This window comes from Cololabis saira, chromosome 18 (genome assembly GCF_033807715.1).
Source record: "Cololabis saira isolate AMF1-May2022 chromosome 18, fColSai1.1, whole genome shotgun sequence".
NCBI lineage: Eukaryota > Metazoa > Chordata > Actinopteri > Beloniformes > Belonidae > Cololabis > Cololabis saira.
In genome coordinates this window covers 20,679,800-20,698,481 of record NC_084604.1, presented here as the reverse complement: position 1 = coordinate 20,698,481, position 18,682 = coordinate 20,679,800, and the positions used below count along the sequence as shown (strand labels likewise).

At 39.2% G+C, this 18,682-nt stretch overlaps 1 protein-coding gene across 2 annotated transcripts in view; it reads left to right on the top strand.

Annotated features, from left to right (window-relative positions):
• ppp2r5a (protein phosphatase 2, regulatory subunit B', alpha isoform) overlaps positions 1-18,682 on the top strand; it is a 57,487-nt gene that overhangs the window by 24,545 nt on the left and 14,260 nt on the right. For both annotated transcript variants that reach the window (XM_061707363.1, XM_061707364.1), the window contains exons 2-4: positions 7,159-7,355; positions 13,703-13,804; positions 13,924-14,016. In XM_061707363.1, coding sequence (XP_061563347.1) covers positions 7,159-7,355; positions 13,703-13,804; positions 13,924-14,016 — 392 coding nt within the window. The remainder of the gene's footprint in view (positions 1-7,158; positions 7,356-13,702; positions 13,805-13,923; positions 14,017-18,682) is intronic.

Sequence of the window (18,682 nt, the reverse complement as noted above, 5' to 3'; positions counted from 1 at the left end):
AAGGCAACGCTTTCATACATTATATGGTGCATGCGCAAAATGGACCACAATGCAATTGTTAAAAAAGTGGGGGTGACCGGCCAGTCACCAGTCAGACTGGTCAAGCTAGTGCAATCAGTGCATATCTGTTTATAACTGTATGATCCCTATTGAGAGTACAACTTCTTTATTTGAAAATGTGTGACTGTTTCTTTTTGTGTTTATCAGGCCCTTTTTACTTGAAACCATTCAATCTAACAAACGTGAAACTTTCCTCATGTGGGAAGAGATAATTGCTTTGCTGTTTTTCAGCCCTTTTGAAGATGTAGGAGTTGGCTAAAATTTGGGAGTTATTGCCTACGACCAAGCGAACCAACATACAAGTCTGTGAAGCTGAAAATACAAGAAAAACATAAATTGATCTGTTCAAGAGACAGAATAAAAACATAGTTGTAATTTTTTGTAAATGAACATACCTAAAATACATATTATCCTTGAGGAACGATGGAACGTCAACCCTTGTGGTTGTTTTAAGAAGATGGGTCATGCCTAGGGATGTGAATCGAGAACCGGTTCCCAGTGTTTCAATTCCTTGGAATCGTTTTTCGCTTTTTCGTTAACGATTCCCTTATCGATTCCAGTGGGCGTGAATGACATCACCAAGCACGTTGCGCAACGTGCGCATTCGCGCCCCGCAGGAAAACACAGGGACAAAGCGGAATAAATGCTCGAAAGTTTGGTTACATTTTATCAAAAAGGATGACAACAGGGTGACAATACGTGCAATGTGGACATTTCAACTAAGGGGGGAAACTGTTAGGACTCGGCCGGCTGATGCACTGGGAGCACGGAGTCAGCCGGTGTGTGGTAAGGCTGATTTATGGTTCCACGTTACACCAACGCAGAGCTTACAGCGTAGGGTACGCGGCGACACGCATCGTACAGCGTACCCTATGCCGTAGGCTCTGCGTCGATTTAACGCAGAACCATAATTCATGCTTTAAAAAAGCTGCGCGCTCGGCCACGAGGACGTGCCGGGTGCTCCAAAAAGCGTAGCCAAAAAAATGCTCATCCTGATGTTTATCCATCCTCGTTTTGAAAATTACACCTGTCGGACAGCGGACTTCATCCTGCCAATGTAGGGGGTTATATGTCAAGTTATGTTATACAACGCCTCCTTGAAACTCATCTTCCCTCCCTCATCCCCCGTCAGGCACGGGGGAGGCAGTAACACGCCTTGGATTTACGTTGCCCAACGCGCATTAAACATGCGTTCTTCATCCAGGGATAATAAGAGGCTCTAATCTAAAAGCACCTACTGTTGCCAACTAAGTGCTGTTGTCATTACAGCTAATGTTTCTGCCGACCCTTTTAACTGTTTTTATTTTTATTTTTTTCTGGTTGCGATTGCATCAAGAATTTATCTTTTTTTGCGAGGCAAGTTCATTTGTACAGCACATGTACAAGACGGTTGAAATTGCTTTACATAAAGATTTTATAAAATGTATTAAAGAGGCTTTCAGTCCTGCACTGTTGCATTGGAGCAGACAGTTTTACTTTGTAGAAATTGCAACAGACTTGACTGCAGTCTCTTCAGACCTCAGTGAAGTCTGGCAGAAAGAATAAGAAGCAGTCCAGTAGCTTACAAGGATACATGTGTGTGTGTGTGTGTGTGTGAGAGAAGAAACAAAGGCATGAGCTGCTTCTTATGCAATATAAATATAAACAGAATTGTAAATATATGTAAATACAGCAAAACGCCCCTGCACTTCCCTCATCCGTAAGACGGCAGAGATCAACGGAGGCACTTTGAAGAACATTCCTGAGTTATTCTATGGAGTAATTGTATAACTGATGTCGTATCTGTGTCTTCTTTTAATCCTGAGCCATTTCCTGACTCATGTCCTTGTGTGGTTATGACATTGCATGTTGTTAGTAGATATGATCACAAACCGTTCCTGAACCTCTGTGTGAAATTCCATGTGGCAGTGACAGTGAGTCCTACTTTATCCTTCAAATTTACAACATTTGTAGCTTTAAATTAAAGTCAACCATAAATGTTTGGCAGCTTGATTTCAAAAATCTCTACTCTATATGTATTTTTCCTCTTTGTTCTCATTCATAGCTTCTTGATTTTAATGGAAATGTTTTCTTCCTTTTGCTTAGTACCCTGAGGAATTTTTGCAGTAATGCATCTCTGAAAGACAAAAATAGCCTCACGCTGGGGAAAGCATCCGCATGTCAGACAGTATTTAACAGGCTCAGCCAATTTTCTCTTGGGGGAACAAGAGGAGAATCATTTTATTTATTTATATATACATATTAGGGGTGTAACAATATATCGTGCCACGAAATTTTCGAAATATTCGCGATATTGGGTTATTAATATTAATCTATTGTGTTGACTAGTAACGCACATCCGACCGCCACCGCACCTCGACCCGCGGACCAAAATCTTACTCCGCTCAGAAGAAACTAGTCCCGTTTTACGGTCCCGTTTTGAGCTCTGAACTTTTACTTATGTAAGGCTGGTGTAGAGTTAAGCCTTACCTTATTAAATTAAACCTTTTTCTGGTCGTGAGTAGGATAAACATGCAGGCAACTTCTGCTGAGTTCCAGTCTACTTTAATGTCCGCTCAACAGCGTAGGATTTTAGAGCATCAACACAGCACCTAGTGCTGTATCACTCCGCCCAATCTAAAACATACTAAGCACTACAGATAAACTGACTAGTGTCATTATAGTCCCTGATTTACATCAGAATATAAAGAATATATTTACAAAATAATTAACCCTGAATTACCAAAATAACCTTCTTAACAAAAATAAATCTACTCTTACACTTATAAGGTGAGCATGAATCAATCTTTTTTATGATGCAAACATTTATTTATTTACTTTTATTTATTTATTTAATTTTAGTTGTTAAATTTAAAAAGAAAAAAGTCAAATCATACATGAGAGAAACTATTCAGTTTGTGGCAAAATATTTTTACTTGTATGAAACTGAAGATGCATAATGCAAACCTGACAATTACTTTTAGTTCAGTTTGTGGAAAATGGTTGGCCTGGCTTTCTCTTTAAAACCTAAACAGTTATAAAGCATTACAAACTGTAACAATAGGGCAAATACACAGCATTGTTTTGTATTTTGTGTCTTTCAAATAAAAGACCATTTTTTCCAGTCATATGTTCCTCATGCAAGGTTGTTAAAAAAATACTGCTATAATATTGTATCGTTATCGTGACCTCAATATCGTGTATCGTACCGTATCGTGAGATTACTGTATCGTTACACCCCTAATACATATGTATGCATATTCTCAAAAAAATCAATTTACATCCCACTTTAAACTGCGCAAAAGTGTGAATGAAGACTACTGTGCTAGAATATTATTTTTGTTACTATGAGGTTGCTTGGTGATCAAATTAATTTGATGATATCAAGCTGTGTGGATGTTGTTAAATGAATATTTGTAAGCATGCCTTTTTTTTTTTTTTTTCTTGCCTCCAACCTTCACGGTTCACACTTAACCAATTATTTAACCAGGAGAGTCTTTGAGTCTTAGTCCAACTTTTGGCAACACACCTATCAAGGGAATTTCTGAAATAGCCCAACAGTCTCTTTTGAACATGCATTCGGTCTGCTATATTTTTGTTGTCTTGTTTCCACTGGCAACAAATACTTAAGGTTTGGTTCTGGCATGCTTTCCTAAACGGATGTACCTCTAGAAATGTGACCTATTGATGTGTCAGGTTAACATGGCCGCAGGGGCATCATGGCCCTTTTATCCTTCTTGTTCCAGTTTGGTATTTAGTGTGCCCTTTGAGTGTGGAATCCTTTTGAGATGTAATACTTTGGAAAATTGGCATTAAATCAGAGCAGAATGCTAACTAGTCAGCTTGGTACAGTTGCTCTCAGATATTGAATTGACCGAAGCAGCAGCCACTGCCTGACACCAGGAGATCAGTTTCGTAAGCACTTTGTCAGCTGTCAACACCACGGGAACCTTTTCACTGTGTGTGAAATTTATTGTGAATCTTTTGGCTGCATTTGACTGAGAACTACCCATGCTATCCTGTTTATGGGATGATTCCTATTCACTTACATAATGCTGCTCAGGAAGAAACTCTGCACTGCAACACCTCCTACTTGACCCCTTCCCTCGTGTGTGTGTGTGTGTGTGTGTGTGTGTGTGTGTGTGTGTGTGTGTGTGTGTGTGTGTGTGTGTGTGTGTGTGTGTGTGTGTGTGTGTGTGTGTGTGTGTGTGTGTGTGTGTGTGTGTGTGTGTGTGTGTGTGTGTGTGTGTGTGTGTGTGTGTGTAAAAAGTCACGACAACGAACTTGATTCTTTAAAAAAAATAATTAAATAAAAATGTAAGACCACTTTTGGCACATCAGGTCACAAATAAGGTTTTTATAAATACCATTTGGAAAATGAAGCAATTATCGATTCAATCATTATTATTGTATAAATTATGCATATTATAAATAACTATATAAAATACAGTTCAATGACAGAAAATATCGAAGAACAGTTTTTTTTTGTTTTTTTTTATTCTTTATTTTCATGAGCATTTACCAGACATTAACCAGTAAAACCGGACTATGGATTTTAGTTGAATGAAATTTGCAGGTCAATGTGCTCAGGTGAGACACAAACCCAGTCTAGTGACCTTCAGTCCAGCTGCAGAAAACACTCTGACGGTACCAACGTTGCATGGATGCATACTGCCGCGCTAACTTCGCCAGCTAGGGGAACCTTTCAGAACCTTTCCATTTACTTTCCACCACTCTGCAGGATTACAGTCAATAGGTGGCGGAGTCTCTCAGAAAGTTTTGAACTTTGAACAAGCAGTTATAGATAATCTATTGAAAATGCCCATCCTAGATGCAGCCTTTATGTATGTTGTATTTCATGCTAATAAGGAGAGGTGCACAAATTTGCATGTTTCAAGCACAGTTTTTAGCAAGTCATTGCATCAATTTTCTTTCAGTATTATAATACAAAGCAGATTTTTATTCTCTATTTATTCTCTCTCAAATTTTTAGTTTTAATTGACTTAACTGTTCTCATGATGCTTTGTTTACGTGGATATCAGTAATCTAATTGACCTTTTATTATAAATAACTCAATAATGAGATCATAGTATTTTTTTTAACATATTTCTATTCCGATTTTTTTTCTTTCCCCATTTTATCACCCAGTGCTCCTACCTAAGTCAGTCCTGGGCATTGCTCCCCTCTAACCCCAGGAGGGCCCTGCACTGAGCTTAGGTCTCCTCCTTACCTGAGGAGTGAGCAGGCCGCTTCTTTTCACCAGACAGGGTGGGGCTCCTGTGGCCGGACGTAGCGCGTCTGGTGCCCTGGCTGGCCAGAGGGGGCAGTGTATAGCTCAGGACTGTTGCATGTTTTTGTGAGGGTAGCTCACATTAGTTACCCAAGGGAACACGGGGAGAACATGCAAACTCCACAGAGAAAGACCCTTTCACCAACCCCACCCAGGGTGTGGGCGCTGAAGTATTGGGGGAACTTAACATGCACTTCAGCGCCCACAGTGCCCCCTGAGATTATAGTATTTAGAAGTGTTGCTTTCAGTTTCTCATAACGAATTGTTTTCAACCTTTTTATAAACAAATGTCCCTGACACATATTTCTAATTTGGTATATTCATTCTACCATTTTCATAAACTACAAGGAGAAATGTGTTACATGATCCTTTCTGCATTGCTGCTGTGAAATTTTCATCTACTTGTAAAAAGTATAGGTTGATTAAAATGGGCCATATTCTGCATATCTGCAATAAAACAAAATGGGAAAAAAGTGCAATTAAAAAGAGATGATGCTTTCTTACTATTAGGCCTACTTAATAAATTTGAGGCTTTTGTTAAATTAATAAGACGCTAATGTTTAAAGAAAAAAATAATCTGTCTATACTAAATTATAATAGGTTTCTTCGGCTAGTCGGCTTTTCTCATACCAGTGGTAAAGTGGGATGATGATTCACATCTGTAACCAGGCTACACATATTGTCCTGCTCATCTGGCTTCCTTGTGTGATAATGTCACAATACTCTACAACATACCGTACTTGTCCACCACCCTCACATAAAGTGTAAATCACATATAAGGTGAGCTACACTTTTATTTATCACAGATATGGTGATTCATGCTCCAAGTTTGAACCCACAACGAAAAGGGCCCTGCAGACTAACCTCAGCTGCAGCCTGATGTGCACCTCCATAAAAATGTAAATTTGTTTTGGTTTGATGTGAAACCCTGTCAACAGGGAAGCCATAATACTCCCATGTTGGTGTCTTAAGACCCCAGATTCTTTTCAAGTTCCTCCTGCTTTTCATGTTCACCACTAGCACTTGTCAAAGATCTATGCCGGTTCCATTGAATTTACTCAAATTAACAAGCCTCCTTGTGCACAACATAGTCTGTATCTTCCTGAATACATGTCAGAAGAAAAGGTATTAAATTAAACACCTACTTGGTTTTAGAAATTGATTTTAGTGTAGACCTTTTACTCGAGTGTAATCAGCTCTCGTGGACAGTGTGTATATATTTATGTAACGCCAGTACCTTTTGGGGAGATTTGATTATATAGTCTAAAAGTGTCGTTTCACCTCATCTGGAAGAGCTTGCAGTGGTTACAGAAAGAGTCAAGTGTCTGCAGCAATGAATTACTGCTGTGCTGAGCAGAGCATCATTGAACAATGTGACAGTGCATTTCTAGACGGCTGCCAGATACTGTTTATAGCTAAGCTCGGGTTAAGTTTGACAGTTCTAATAACCCTGAATGGTCTCACCGCCTAATCCATAAAAGGCTTTGCAGTCCAAGCCGGGAATGACTGGGTTGCCTTTGTGTGGCATAGATCTGGTCTATTGTGTCTGTCTACCTTTTGATCATGTAGGTTAGTTAGATAAGTATTATTGTGAAATGAAAAACACTTCAGTGCAGTGCTTTTGTTTTGCTGGTGCAGGTTTTGACCTTGACAACCACATTCTCAGTTGGCCATGAACATCAAATAAAATCATGCATGTTTTTATAATTCTCTCATTCTCAGTCTCATTCCTGTACATGTCATTTGTTATCCTTTTCTGGAGTGGATTGAACCATGTTTTTTTAGTGTAAACCACCGGTGAATGAGTGTATTTCCTCCTTTTGTTCCAGATGCCCCCTCCACAGACCAGCAGGAACTGTTCACGCAGAAACTCCAGCAATGCTGCGTCGTCTTTGACTTCCTGGACTCGGTGACAGACTTGAAGAGCAAGGAAATCAAGAGGGCTACGCTTAATGAGCTGGTTGACTATGTTTCCACCAACAGAGGTGTACTGGTGGAGTCTGCGTACCCAGAGATCACTAATATGGTAAGGATGCCTCCCTCACTGTTTGTTAATTAACAGCAAGATGGACTCCACCTTCTGTCCATAACTTGCCTGCATATTAGCAGGATTAAAAATGGAGACTGATCTTGTGTCTAGACAGCATTTGGAGTGTCAGCAGCACATGGGGCACATGTTACCATGTTGCTTACCACCGTTAAGCAAAACCTCTTAGCAAACCATGCTTAAAGTTCATGAAACTAATGTAAGGCTGGATTTTTAGTTACTATTATTCATTATCATTATTCATCTATATTTTTCAAAGTAAAGGTTTTTTTGTCTGTGCATTCTTCTTTTGCTTGTTGGCTATTTGGAGCAGCTCTTCAAAGTTTAGATAATTCAGCATAACTAACCATGGTGTATGTTTGAGGGTTTTTAATCCAATGGAACAACTTAGTGCAAGAATAATCCACCATGTTGACATAAAGTTGCATTAGATATCACATTATTAAAAAGCCATGGCAAATCTTCCAGGTGGGTGTACTTGGAAACCTATGGTACTTTTGTATTATTCACTTGAAATGTATGTGATGTGCACATTTTCTCAGCAGTTGTCAACCTTTTTTATCGTTATGTTATGTAACAGGTCTTTAAAATCAGATGGTTATAGAAATATGGATGTTTTTCAATCTTCAATTTCAGTTTTCAAGATTTAATCAAATCAGTTCAGAAAAAAAAATTTAAGGATCAACACAGTCTTAGCTGTCCTAATAAAACAAAGTTGTATTAATATTTAATCTATAATAGTGTGCTGAAATGAGCACCAGCTTCGTGAACATTTAGATCCAGAGGTTAGAATATTGATCGTTGCAGGAGTCATGTTACACAATAGTATGTTTAACAATCAATCCAGCTCCCTGCAAAGTATCTCCAGCCAATATGTTATAGATTTCTGTTTGCGGCAGGTGTCCTGAGCTGCCTAGTTTCCTCCCACAGTACAATAATGACTCATGTGTAACATTTAGAACACAACAGTCAGTCCAGCAGTGATTCACTGCACACTGGAGATTATTATGATGGCTACCAGTGAGCAGTAATCTGAGTCAAGGAGTCCTCAGATTACTAATGGGATGCAAGTAGTAATTCCTGTCATGCCTTGCAACAATTGATTTAGGATTCTGTTTCCACTTTTATTGACTATACTATAATGTATTTTCCAAAGGAAAAAGTAAATGCAATAGCAGAAAAGAACAGGCTATACAAATGGCAACAATGTTTTGAGTTTTTCTTTAAATTTTTTAATTAAATTAATTGTAATTTTGATTGGATACATTTGTATTTACAACTTTAAATTCACAGATTACAGTGGGATTTTTTTTTTTGTGCTAACATTCTCGAAACAGAGAAAACTCAATTTCATAAATCCAACTAAACGGTCAGTTCTCAGACACATTCCATATCTGAAATATTCCCAGTAGAACCTGAGGTTTCTCTGTAGATGGAGCAAAAATGTGGGCACGGACTGATATTTTAAGGACGCAACAGAACGTCCTCCAGAGCACTGAACTCTGAAGCCGCCACTGCGGCAGCAGATGATGTCTATCCTCCGCACGACACCTCAAGTTAAAGAAGTTATGACGGTCACGGAATAACTGACTATGCTGAGCACCAGCATTCTAACCTCTGGGTTGAGGCCAACCCACAATTTATTTTTTCTTTACCACATCAGGTAAAATTATCTAAGGCAATACGTTTTATGGATGTGGACTTTTTTTCGGTGGACTTTTGCTTGCCAGCCAGCAGACCCAGTGGCTTGCAGTCTTTGCGCTTAGCATCGTACTGGCATCTGAGCATAGATTTTGAGCTGTGAATAAAGACTTAACAGAGCATAATCATTTATATTTAAAAGAGAGTACGTTTTGTTGAGTGGTTATTTGTACTGACACACCACTGTTAGCAATTACTGATGACACTGCCAAAAAAACATTTGAAACAGAAGCTCCGGTTGCAAACACTCCACAGCTTCTCTGGCGTGGATCGGCTGAAGGAGCTGAGGGCCACAGTGGATCGTTTCAGGACCATTCTAAGTCAATGTCTACTGGACCCTATTTTATTTATCTATTTATTTTTTTAGCAGATACTTTAAATTAGGATGTTTGGGCAGAATTCATAAGGATGAATTGAAGTAAAGTAGCATCATAGGTAAGTATACACTACGCCAGCCAAGCTAAAGTGGTTAAACACGATTGACATAATGTGGGCGTGTTCTACTGAAGAAACTGGAGTTCCAGTATAAGTGCCCCAAACACAAACCTCCCCTTTAAGATTCAGCTATGCCAAATTGGATCTCAAATTCTGAGTAAAACGTGTTGACAGTGGTACACTGATGCCCATAGAGTTGAGTATACTTCTAATTTAAATTTAGATTTTATTTCTTCATCCTTCCTGCCTAGAACAAAGCAACCTAGAACAAAGCAACAAAGCTGGTTAATAGACTCGTCAGCATTTGTCTTCGTGGCTTAATTTGTCTGTGTTGCGAAGAGGAATCTGCACCACAGATGGGCATCTGACTGAGGGTTACACAAACAGCATCTACAGTGTCAGACAACTAGATTGGTGATGGTGTCCCAGATACCGGTACTCTGCTTGACATCACATGACAACAAAGAGATAAGTGCTTTAAGTGCTTCCAGTTATTCTGCTGCAGCAAGGCCTGCTTTGATCATCAAGGTTGTCAGAAGTGCACAGTAAGGTATCTAATACATGTCAGAAAAAGGCTTTCCTTTGGTTGCCAACTCTGCAATTAGTGCATTGTGGAAAGAAATGCTTATCTAAAGCATTGTTGATGGAATTCTTTACTTTATGCCAGGGATAGGTGCGGGAAGACTGCAGGTTTAGATGAAAAAAAATTAAGCCTTGAATTATAATTCTTCTCTTTTGCTTTTATTTTGACCCTTTCATCCAATTTAGTTTTTTTCTGAACTCAGTGTCGGACTTTGTGCAACTTCCTCTCAGTGGCGTGTTGCGAGGTGTTGTCATCGCCCTTAGACAGAACCTCCCATCAGCAGTGAACCTAAACTATTTTCACCTAAAATTCTGGTGCTTCAGAACATCTCACTCTGCATCCTCCTACATCACTTTCACACAAAAATAACTGTTTCCTTTTTCCTTTTTCCTTTTTTATAAAAGCATCTCATGGATCCCATGTTTGCCATCCTCCCACAGTGTTTTCTTTTCTTGTCCAACTGTGGTTATTTTTAAATATTGTGAAATGACTTGGGGAGATTAAATAATTGTGCCAGAAACTTGTGTGTTGAATTATGCTTCTTAGGCGGTCTAAATCACAGTCGAATGAATACCTTCTGGGAAGTTGGAGTTAAATGCTGACGTGAGCAAGGATTTAATTTTCTGATTTAGTCGCATCCGTTTACCCTTCAGCCTGTTTAGTATGCTTGCGCTAAATTATTGTGGAAACCTGATGAAGATGCCAGTAAGTCAAATATGATGGAGACCGCTCAGCTGGAGCTACAAGATGTTTATTTTATTTTGTTATGCGTGTATGTATAGAATGTAAACTGGAGAATGACAGCTCATACTTCAGTCGTAAACAAAGATTTTGATTAGTGGACACATTATCCTGAGTGTTAACAATTCACTTGGTTTTGATCAGGACAATGTAAGTTTCCTGAGGCAGATAAGATCATTGATGAAACCTTCTTGAACCATATCTTAAATGTACATTTCCATCCTTTTTAAAGATGAATGTTTCCTGAGTTTCATAATTTGTTGTTATAAATTGAAATACCTAAATATAGTAATTTCACATCATTGAAAAGTACACATTTTCTGGTGTGTCGGAGCCGTTATTAGTGAATCGAAATGCATAAATGTGTAATTTAATTCCTTCTTTCCGACAAGGTGCCCATTAATAAGGCGGAAAGTCGCAAATGAAATTGCTATGTGCGAACACTGAGGTCACACATGTTGTGTTACTGTCTAGTTAAGATAAATAAATTGAGATGCTTGGTGTTCTTTTACTAGATGGTGTTTTCTGCCTAGAAACAGCTGCTTTGCAGATCGAGACTTGAATGAATTACCAGGAATGTCACAAATTAGCAAAAAGAGCAATAACGGTGATGGTCAGAAGGGTGAGATCTTAGAGGGATGGTCGATAGCTGCGTGAGACTAAGTGTCCTACCATTCTTTTCAGTTGCAAGTTGGATACTACTACAAATACATTGGTGGAAATAAACACTGGATAATCTTAATATCACAGCAGTGTAAGCGTTGTTAGTGAGTTCACCCCTGTTTAGTGGACACTTCCACCAGAGCTGTATGTAACGTCACAAATCCCTCATCGTCTCTGAATAGTTCCAGGAAAATTATTGACTTTTCAGAGCTGCAGCCAAAACGAGCACTACAGAAGCTGCAGCAAACGAAAGACACTATCAAGTTAGTGTTGATCAAACTTGTCACAACATATTCTGCCCTTTCAAACCTGCTTCTTGGACAATTCAGACCAAGAACAGTGTGTTCACTTGAGTGCGAACTTGTAAACAGCATGCTTGCATTGTGAAGTTGCTAAGAAACTAAAGCAGCTGTGTGCTGACAGCTGCTGGAAGCCATGGTGAAGGGCTTCACATCCATCATGCCACTTGGTTGTGCAGCCAAAGTTAAACGAAATGAAACCCATATAGGCTGAATTTGCAAAAAGACCAAATACATTTTTGACACTCGCAGAAAGTTTCAACAAAAATATTTTCATCATAAGAACAGATATTGGAAATGAGGATAACAGCTAAATAGTGTAGATTGTTTCTATGATTAGTCACAGTATATTTATTCTCATATGCATGATCTCAAACTGCCATTACAGCTTTGTGAGAATAGACATCTGATGTGTACCGACCAAAACCCTTAAAACCTTCCAGAGTTAATGTTAGCAGATATCAGTGTCTACATTGTGTTGCAACAAGTTTCAGTTTGTCCACATCTGTTAATGTTTTTGTCCTTTTCCATCACTGTTGGTGCTGCCAGCGTTTGGAGAAATTACAAATTACGCATGGATGGAACATTTTTCTGTGGATTTCTCAGCATGCCATAATTTGGGCTGCTGTCAGGGTTGAAAGCTCCTTTGCTGCTTTCCTCTCCCATTAGTGTCAGTTGGATTTTTCCAGCTGCCAATAGTTAATTTGATGTTGCCTTTATCACTTCAGCATGACGCTGGGCTTCCAATCACATAATGCAGGCTTTTGCAGCTCCCTGCTGCTGCGAGTGTGCCATTCGCAAATTTACTCTTGCTAAAAATAACAAAGTAGGATAGAAATGGCAGTGACCTGTCTACAGCAATTGTCTGCAGTGCAGAATTTTAATGGGGGATTGTGCCGGGTGCAGAATTGGTAATGGTTTTTATCAAGCTCGTTCTTTTGGTAATGACATGAATCACCAAATGTTAAGAACTAGTCAGGGTTGAAGTTGCTGTCCTCTAGTTGGCAAGCTGCTTGTGATGCTGGTGTATGGATTTTATGGTTTGGTTTCTGTGCAGTTTTACTGGTAGTTATTTCAACTCTGCAAGGTTGTAACAGAAGGTTGTAACAAGAACCTAGCTGTGCCTATTTCTGCATTTTGCATAAGGTTTTTCAGATGTTTGACTTCATAAACTTGTAAGCAAATTCATCCAGAGTCCCATCACAAAAGAAACGGTATGAAAGGCCAAAGGCTGGTTGGGTCTCACTGTGTTAACAGCCATTCTTTATACTGCACTAACAGATTTTGAATATGAGATCCTCTGTTATAAGCTGGGGTTAGAGCCTGGAGGCTGAAATGAAAGTTAAACTGAACAAAATTATCAGGAAAAGCAGGTATTATTGGACTTTTTGCCTGAGCAAAGTCATAATTTGACACAGAAAACATCTGGATTCCTCTTAGCATTTCTGTACATGTTTAAAGAAGACATTTTTCTATATTTTTCTAAGCAAGTTAACAGAATTTCCTGAGTTCTTAATGTCATGTCTGTCACAGAGATGCAGCACAACAGCTCCCTTTTCACCAATACATTTCTACCACTTTTCATAGCAGCAGGGTTTAGAGGGAGATCTCTCAGACAGCTTTGTTCTAACCTCTCCCTAACACCTGAAGGTTAATATTTACTGTAAGGTGTGAAATTAGGTTGAGATAAAGATGCAGAGATGGAATATAACTGGTCTTATCTCAGTCTTTATCACAGAACCCTGTACATCTGAATGGTTAAACGAATGGCTCTTGCACATATTTCTTTTTGCATCTCCTTCAAAGAATATCAGTGAATAGCTGTATTTATATATTTTATAATTTAGTCTCCTTCGTTTTTTTGTTTTTTTTTTAAGTAATGAGACTCTTCCTGTCCCCTACAGATCACTACCAACATTTTCCGTGCTCTTCCGCCAAGTGAAAATCCAGATTTTGACCCAGAAGAGGATGAACCCACTCTTGAGGCCTCATGGCCTCACGTACAAGTACGGCCCTGATGTTTCCCTCTAACTGCTTGTCTTGTTGACTCTAAAGATTACATAAATGTGTGAAATATATCAAGTAGGTATTACTTATTATGTTTCCATTTTTCTCAATCTTTTAGCTGGTCTATGAGTTTCTCCTGCGATTCTTGGAGAACCCAGACTTCCAGCCCAGCATTGCAAAGAGATTCATTGATCAGAGATTTGTTCTGCAGGTAAGATCCTTTTTCTAAAACGTTCATCATGGTTCAGTTGATTGAATTCTGACTCTAAGGCTGGGCAATTTATTGAAACAGCAATTTAAAACCTATGAACGAAGTAATCTTGCCCATGTCATTTCTTTTTTCTTTTTTTTTTATCCTATTATCATCTCAACTGTGTTTATGCGTGTTCATGTGCTGCCCTAAAAACACTACTGCCAGCTGGTAGTCATGTGACTCCACCCTCTTAAGTGTGCAACATGGAGGGTAGTTCAGTCGACAAGTGAGCAAACATCTTTCAAAAGATGCCGGTTATTTTTGAAATTTTCCCTAGTCTTCGTTCAAATATTGTTTTGGGAGAGATTAAAGTTACTTTTTATGACATTTAAAAAAATGTACGTTGTAAGGAAGAAATGTAAGTTGTTTTTTTTTGTGCTGGTACTGATATATCCCCCCTTCCAAAAATAATAACGATAATTATAATAATGTATCCTGTGTATAAGAGATATCTCAGTGATACACAAACAGTATATCTAATTTTTATCAATTGATCTTAACTTTTATAAACAACAAAAAAAGAGCCGTGTGGATGTAGAAGTCTGATTGTCAGTTACAATTTTCAGATCAGAATTGCAACACTTCATTATGCAGTTCTAAACAGGACATGTGCATAGGCAGAACATCCGATTGGTGCTTGTGGATGTGTCAGAACTTGTTAGGCTTTTTGCCTGTATGCATGCTCTTCTCTGCAGACAACTAGAACCTGGCATAACCCAGCGCAGGAATCAGCGCAGGAATCAGCAGATAATGACAGTAGTCGGTGGCAAAATGTCACCAACCTGACATTGGTGCAATCAACTCTTTCCTAGCATGTTCCCCGACTACCTCAGTCAAACCTCCTGCTTCAGTATGAGCCCATTAATAGGGTATTATCTGTTGTTGTTGATACAGTTAACACAACCGGAATTGTGTTGGGTGAGCATGGTTGTGATTTCAGAGGCTTGTCAGGTTAATGTAAAAGTCTGATGCAGATTTTTACTAATGCTTGGCCACTTCAACTCTTCAGAACATTCTTCAGAGAATGGGAGGGGTTGCAGTTTGGACATCACACATCAGCCAGCAGGTCCACACATCTCTGAAAGTGTTGAAGGACATTTTATTATAGGCAGGATCATGATAAATCAGTTTAAAGTGAGAAGAATATCCTCAAGACAATATTTTAAATTAAAATTACATGATTTATGATCCCTCGATTTCTGAGTGTCAGTATTGTCCATAATCACTGATACCAAATGGTCAACATTTGTCTGGTTTCAACCACCAGCTGATCAGTTATTGTATGTCAAGTATTTCCTCCACAATTTGTAGTATATTATCCTTTTTTCTACGTGAAACCGGGCACTAACAAGTTGTAGCTCATCTGCATCTGTTGTGCTTTAGTACCCACCCACTGCAGAAATCCTTTGCTTCTTGCAAAGCAGCCGCTAATGAGCACTGCAAGGCCTGGAATGTTGGCTGGACTGCTTTAAAGGTGCCTGGTCGCACTTTCCATGATGCAAGTGATGTGAGTTGTTTGGGAGCTTTAAATAGCTACCCATTTACTCCCCATGAGTAGAGAAATGGAATGTGGCTGAAACAGCGAGAACAAGGTGGACGTTTTGATAAGTTTTAATAAAGACAGGGATAAAAGGCCTGGTTAATTTCACTTATGACACACACACATCATGGTAATGCACCAAGATCCGTCTGAGATGTTCAGCAGCAGCAGCAGGATGAGGGGGAAAAGATTTAACTAGGAGACAGAGCTTCACAAGGAAGTAAAAAAACCAAAGCAAATGTACAGTAAAGTCAGTTCAACTGTACCAACTGTTCTGTTGATACTGGATCAACTGGTGCTCAGTACAGCTGCTGCAGATAAAAACCCTCTTCATCAGGGGAGAACAGCCGTATGTGGAACATGTGGTTGGACACGTGGTCAGCGTGTACAGTATTCTAGGCTTCCAGGGAGCATTGGCGTGTGTTGCCTTGTGGGATCTGAGTTTATGGCTCAGTAAAGGACCATTTCAGAAGCATGCAGGCATTTTAAGTGAAATCCACATCTGATTCATACAGATTTTATTTGTTACATAAGTTTTTGGTGACACATTTCTAAAAATTCTTTATGTAACAAAAAGAGCACCTTTATGCTTAGATGTTCAGATGAAAACAAAACGGTTGTTTTACATCCCGACTGTGTTTACATGAACTGAATGGTTCCTACTATTGTTGCGTACCTGACTGTCATATCCATATTTTCATATTGCAGAATTTAATTCAAATAGGGCTGTGCGACATGGCCGAAAATTCACACCACTGTATTTTTAGACTGAATACCAATCTACGATATAAACCTGATTTTTAAATGACTAGGGTTAAATGGTAAGTTTTGACCTTGGTGCCACGCACAAAGTTTTAATTACTCAAGATGGTATTTATTAACGTGTAACTAAAAAGGTAACCTCAAAACAAACTTTCCACTAGCTCCACTGGAATATATATTATTTTATAATTCTGATTTTAGAAATACCTGTCCAGGGTGTACAGCTGCCTCTTACCTGTAATGAGATGGGATGGGATCCAGCAGACACCCGTGACCCTGCACAGGATCAAACAGGAGTAGAAAATGGATGGATTTTAGAAATTCTGTAATTCTGACATCATGAACTCATTATTTCTGGCTTTTTTCCTTTAGTATTTGACTTGGCATAGAACAGTTTTATTTCCTCAGATACCAGGAAACTCCTCAATGTACAGCATAAATTCTTCGTCTATGTCCTTCGGTTGTATGTGTACAACGGAAAGGATTTTTTTTTTGTTTTGTTTTTGTATATGACTGTAAAAAAATGTTTAAATTTTTCCATAATGGTAGAGTTCTGTCTTTTGTGCTTGTGCATCCAACTGGTTGCCGCTTTTAAACCATCTGGACCGATCTGCATGATTTTTACTAATCACACATGGTTCCCTTACACCTAATTTGAAGTATAAACTAAAAAAAGACCACTTTAAAGGCAAATTTGATCAGCTGTACTGCTAATAACCCCCACACATGTGCACATGTCAGTCTGCACATGCTGACAAGAATATGATGTAGAATATTTACAATATTTCCTCATAATATATTATATTATGATATATAATATACAATATTCGTCATTTACAGTGTTTAAAAGGATTAATTAGGGCCCGAGCACTTACAGTGCAAAGGCCCTATTGTATCTGTGGGAATTGTTGTTCTTCTTTCTTTCTTTCTTTCTTTCTTTTTCTTCTGACGAAAGGAGGGCCTTTTTGCCCCCCTAAACGTGCCCAAAAAGTCACCAAATTTTGCACGCAAGCCAGGCCTGGCGAAAAATTTGGTATTTAATGGTTTGCATTAATGGGCGTGGCAAAATGGCTCAACAGCGCCCCCTAGAAAACTTTGTTCCTCAAGCCCCACAATACGGTTTGACGTACATGCACGAAAATCGGTACACACCTGTATCATGGCACAATTTAAAGAAAAGTCTCTTGAGGCCATGGCCGAAACCGAACAGGAAGTAAGCCATTTTGAATTAATTGTGTAATTTTGGCGCAATTTATGCCATTCCTTCGGCAGTTAATACGGCCCGAACCGTAAGTGTAAGTGTGTTATACATCAAAATGTGCGTCTCCATCCTGCGACAACGCGCATTACTTTTCTCTTTCAAAAGCGTTACCGTGGCGATGCTAGACGCCAAAAAGCGTGCCCACCCTTCATCTAATTGGTTCAGACAGAAAAAACTTTGTGCCTCAAGCCCCACAATACGGTTTGACGTACATGAACGAAAATCGGTACACACCTGTATCATGTAGCAACTTAAAGAAAAGTCTCTTGGCACCATGGCCGAAACCGAACAGGAAGTCGGCCATTTTGAACATACTGAATTAATCGTGTAATTTTGGAGCAATATATGTCATTCCTTCGACAGTTAATACGGCCCGAACCGTAACGTTCACCCAGGTGTGCTATACATCAAAATATGCGTCTCCATCCTGTGACTAAGCGCATTACTTTTCTCTTTCAAAAGTGTTACCGTGGCGACGCTAGATCCCAAAAAGTGCGCCCCCCTTTCATCTGATTGGTCCATATTTGATAGTTCCCCAAAAGGCACCAAATTTTGCATGCAAGCCAGGCCTGGCGATAAATTTGATATTTCATGGTTTACATGAATGGGCGTGGCAAAATGGCTCAACAGCGCCCCCTAGAATACTTTTCTCTGCCATAACTTTTGAATGGTTTGACATAAAGAGTCGTGGGTGGTGTCATCGGACTCTGTATTGAGTCCTTGACCTTCTTTGGCCTGAATTAGTCCCGCCCCTTCTTCTGATTGGTTGTCCCTATTTTCTGCTATTACTTTTGAATGTTTTGACATAGGAAGTCGTGGGTGGTGTCATTTCTTATATGCTTTTGGGGGACGGTGGCCATGAGTGCGAGGGCCCGTTCATCGCTGCTTGCAGCTTTCATTTTTTTATGTATTTTCCTTTCATTCAGATTGAGTGTGATTGAGTCCAGCTTTATTTCTTCACAGCCCCTTTAATGTGACGCTGGTCGTCTAAAGCCAGTAGAGCTTGAAGTTTTATGCGCTTGTAGGAAACTGCTCTCCCCTCAAAATCATTTCAGTCACAA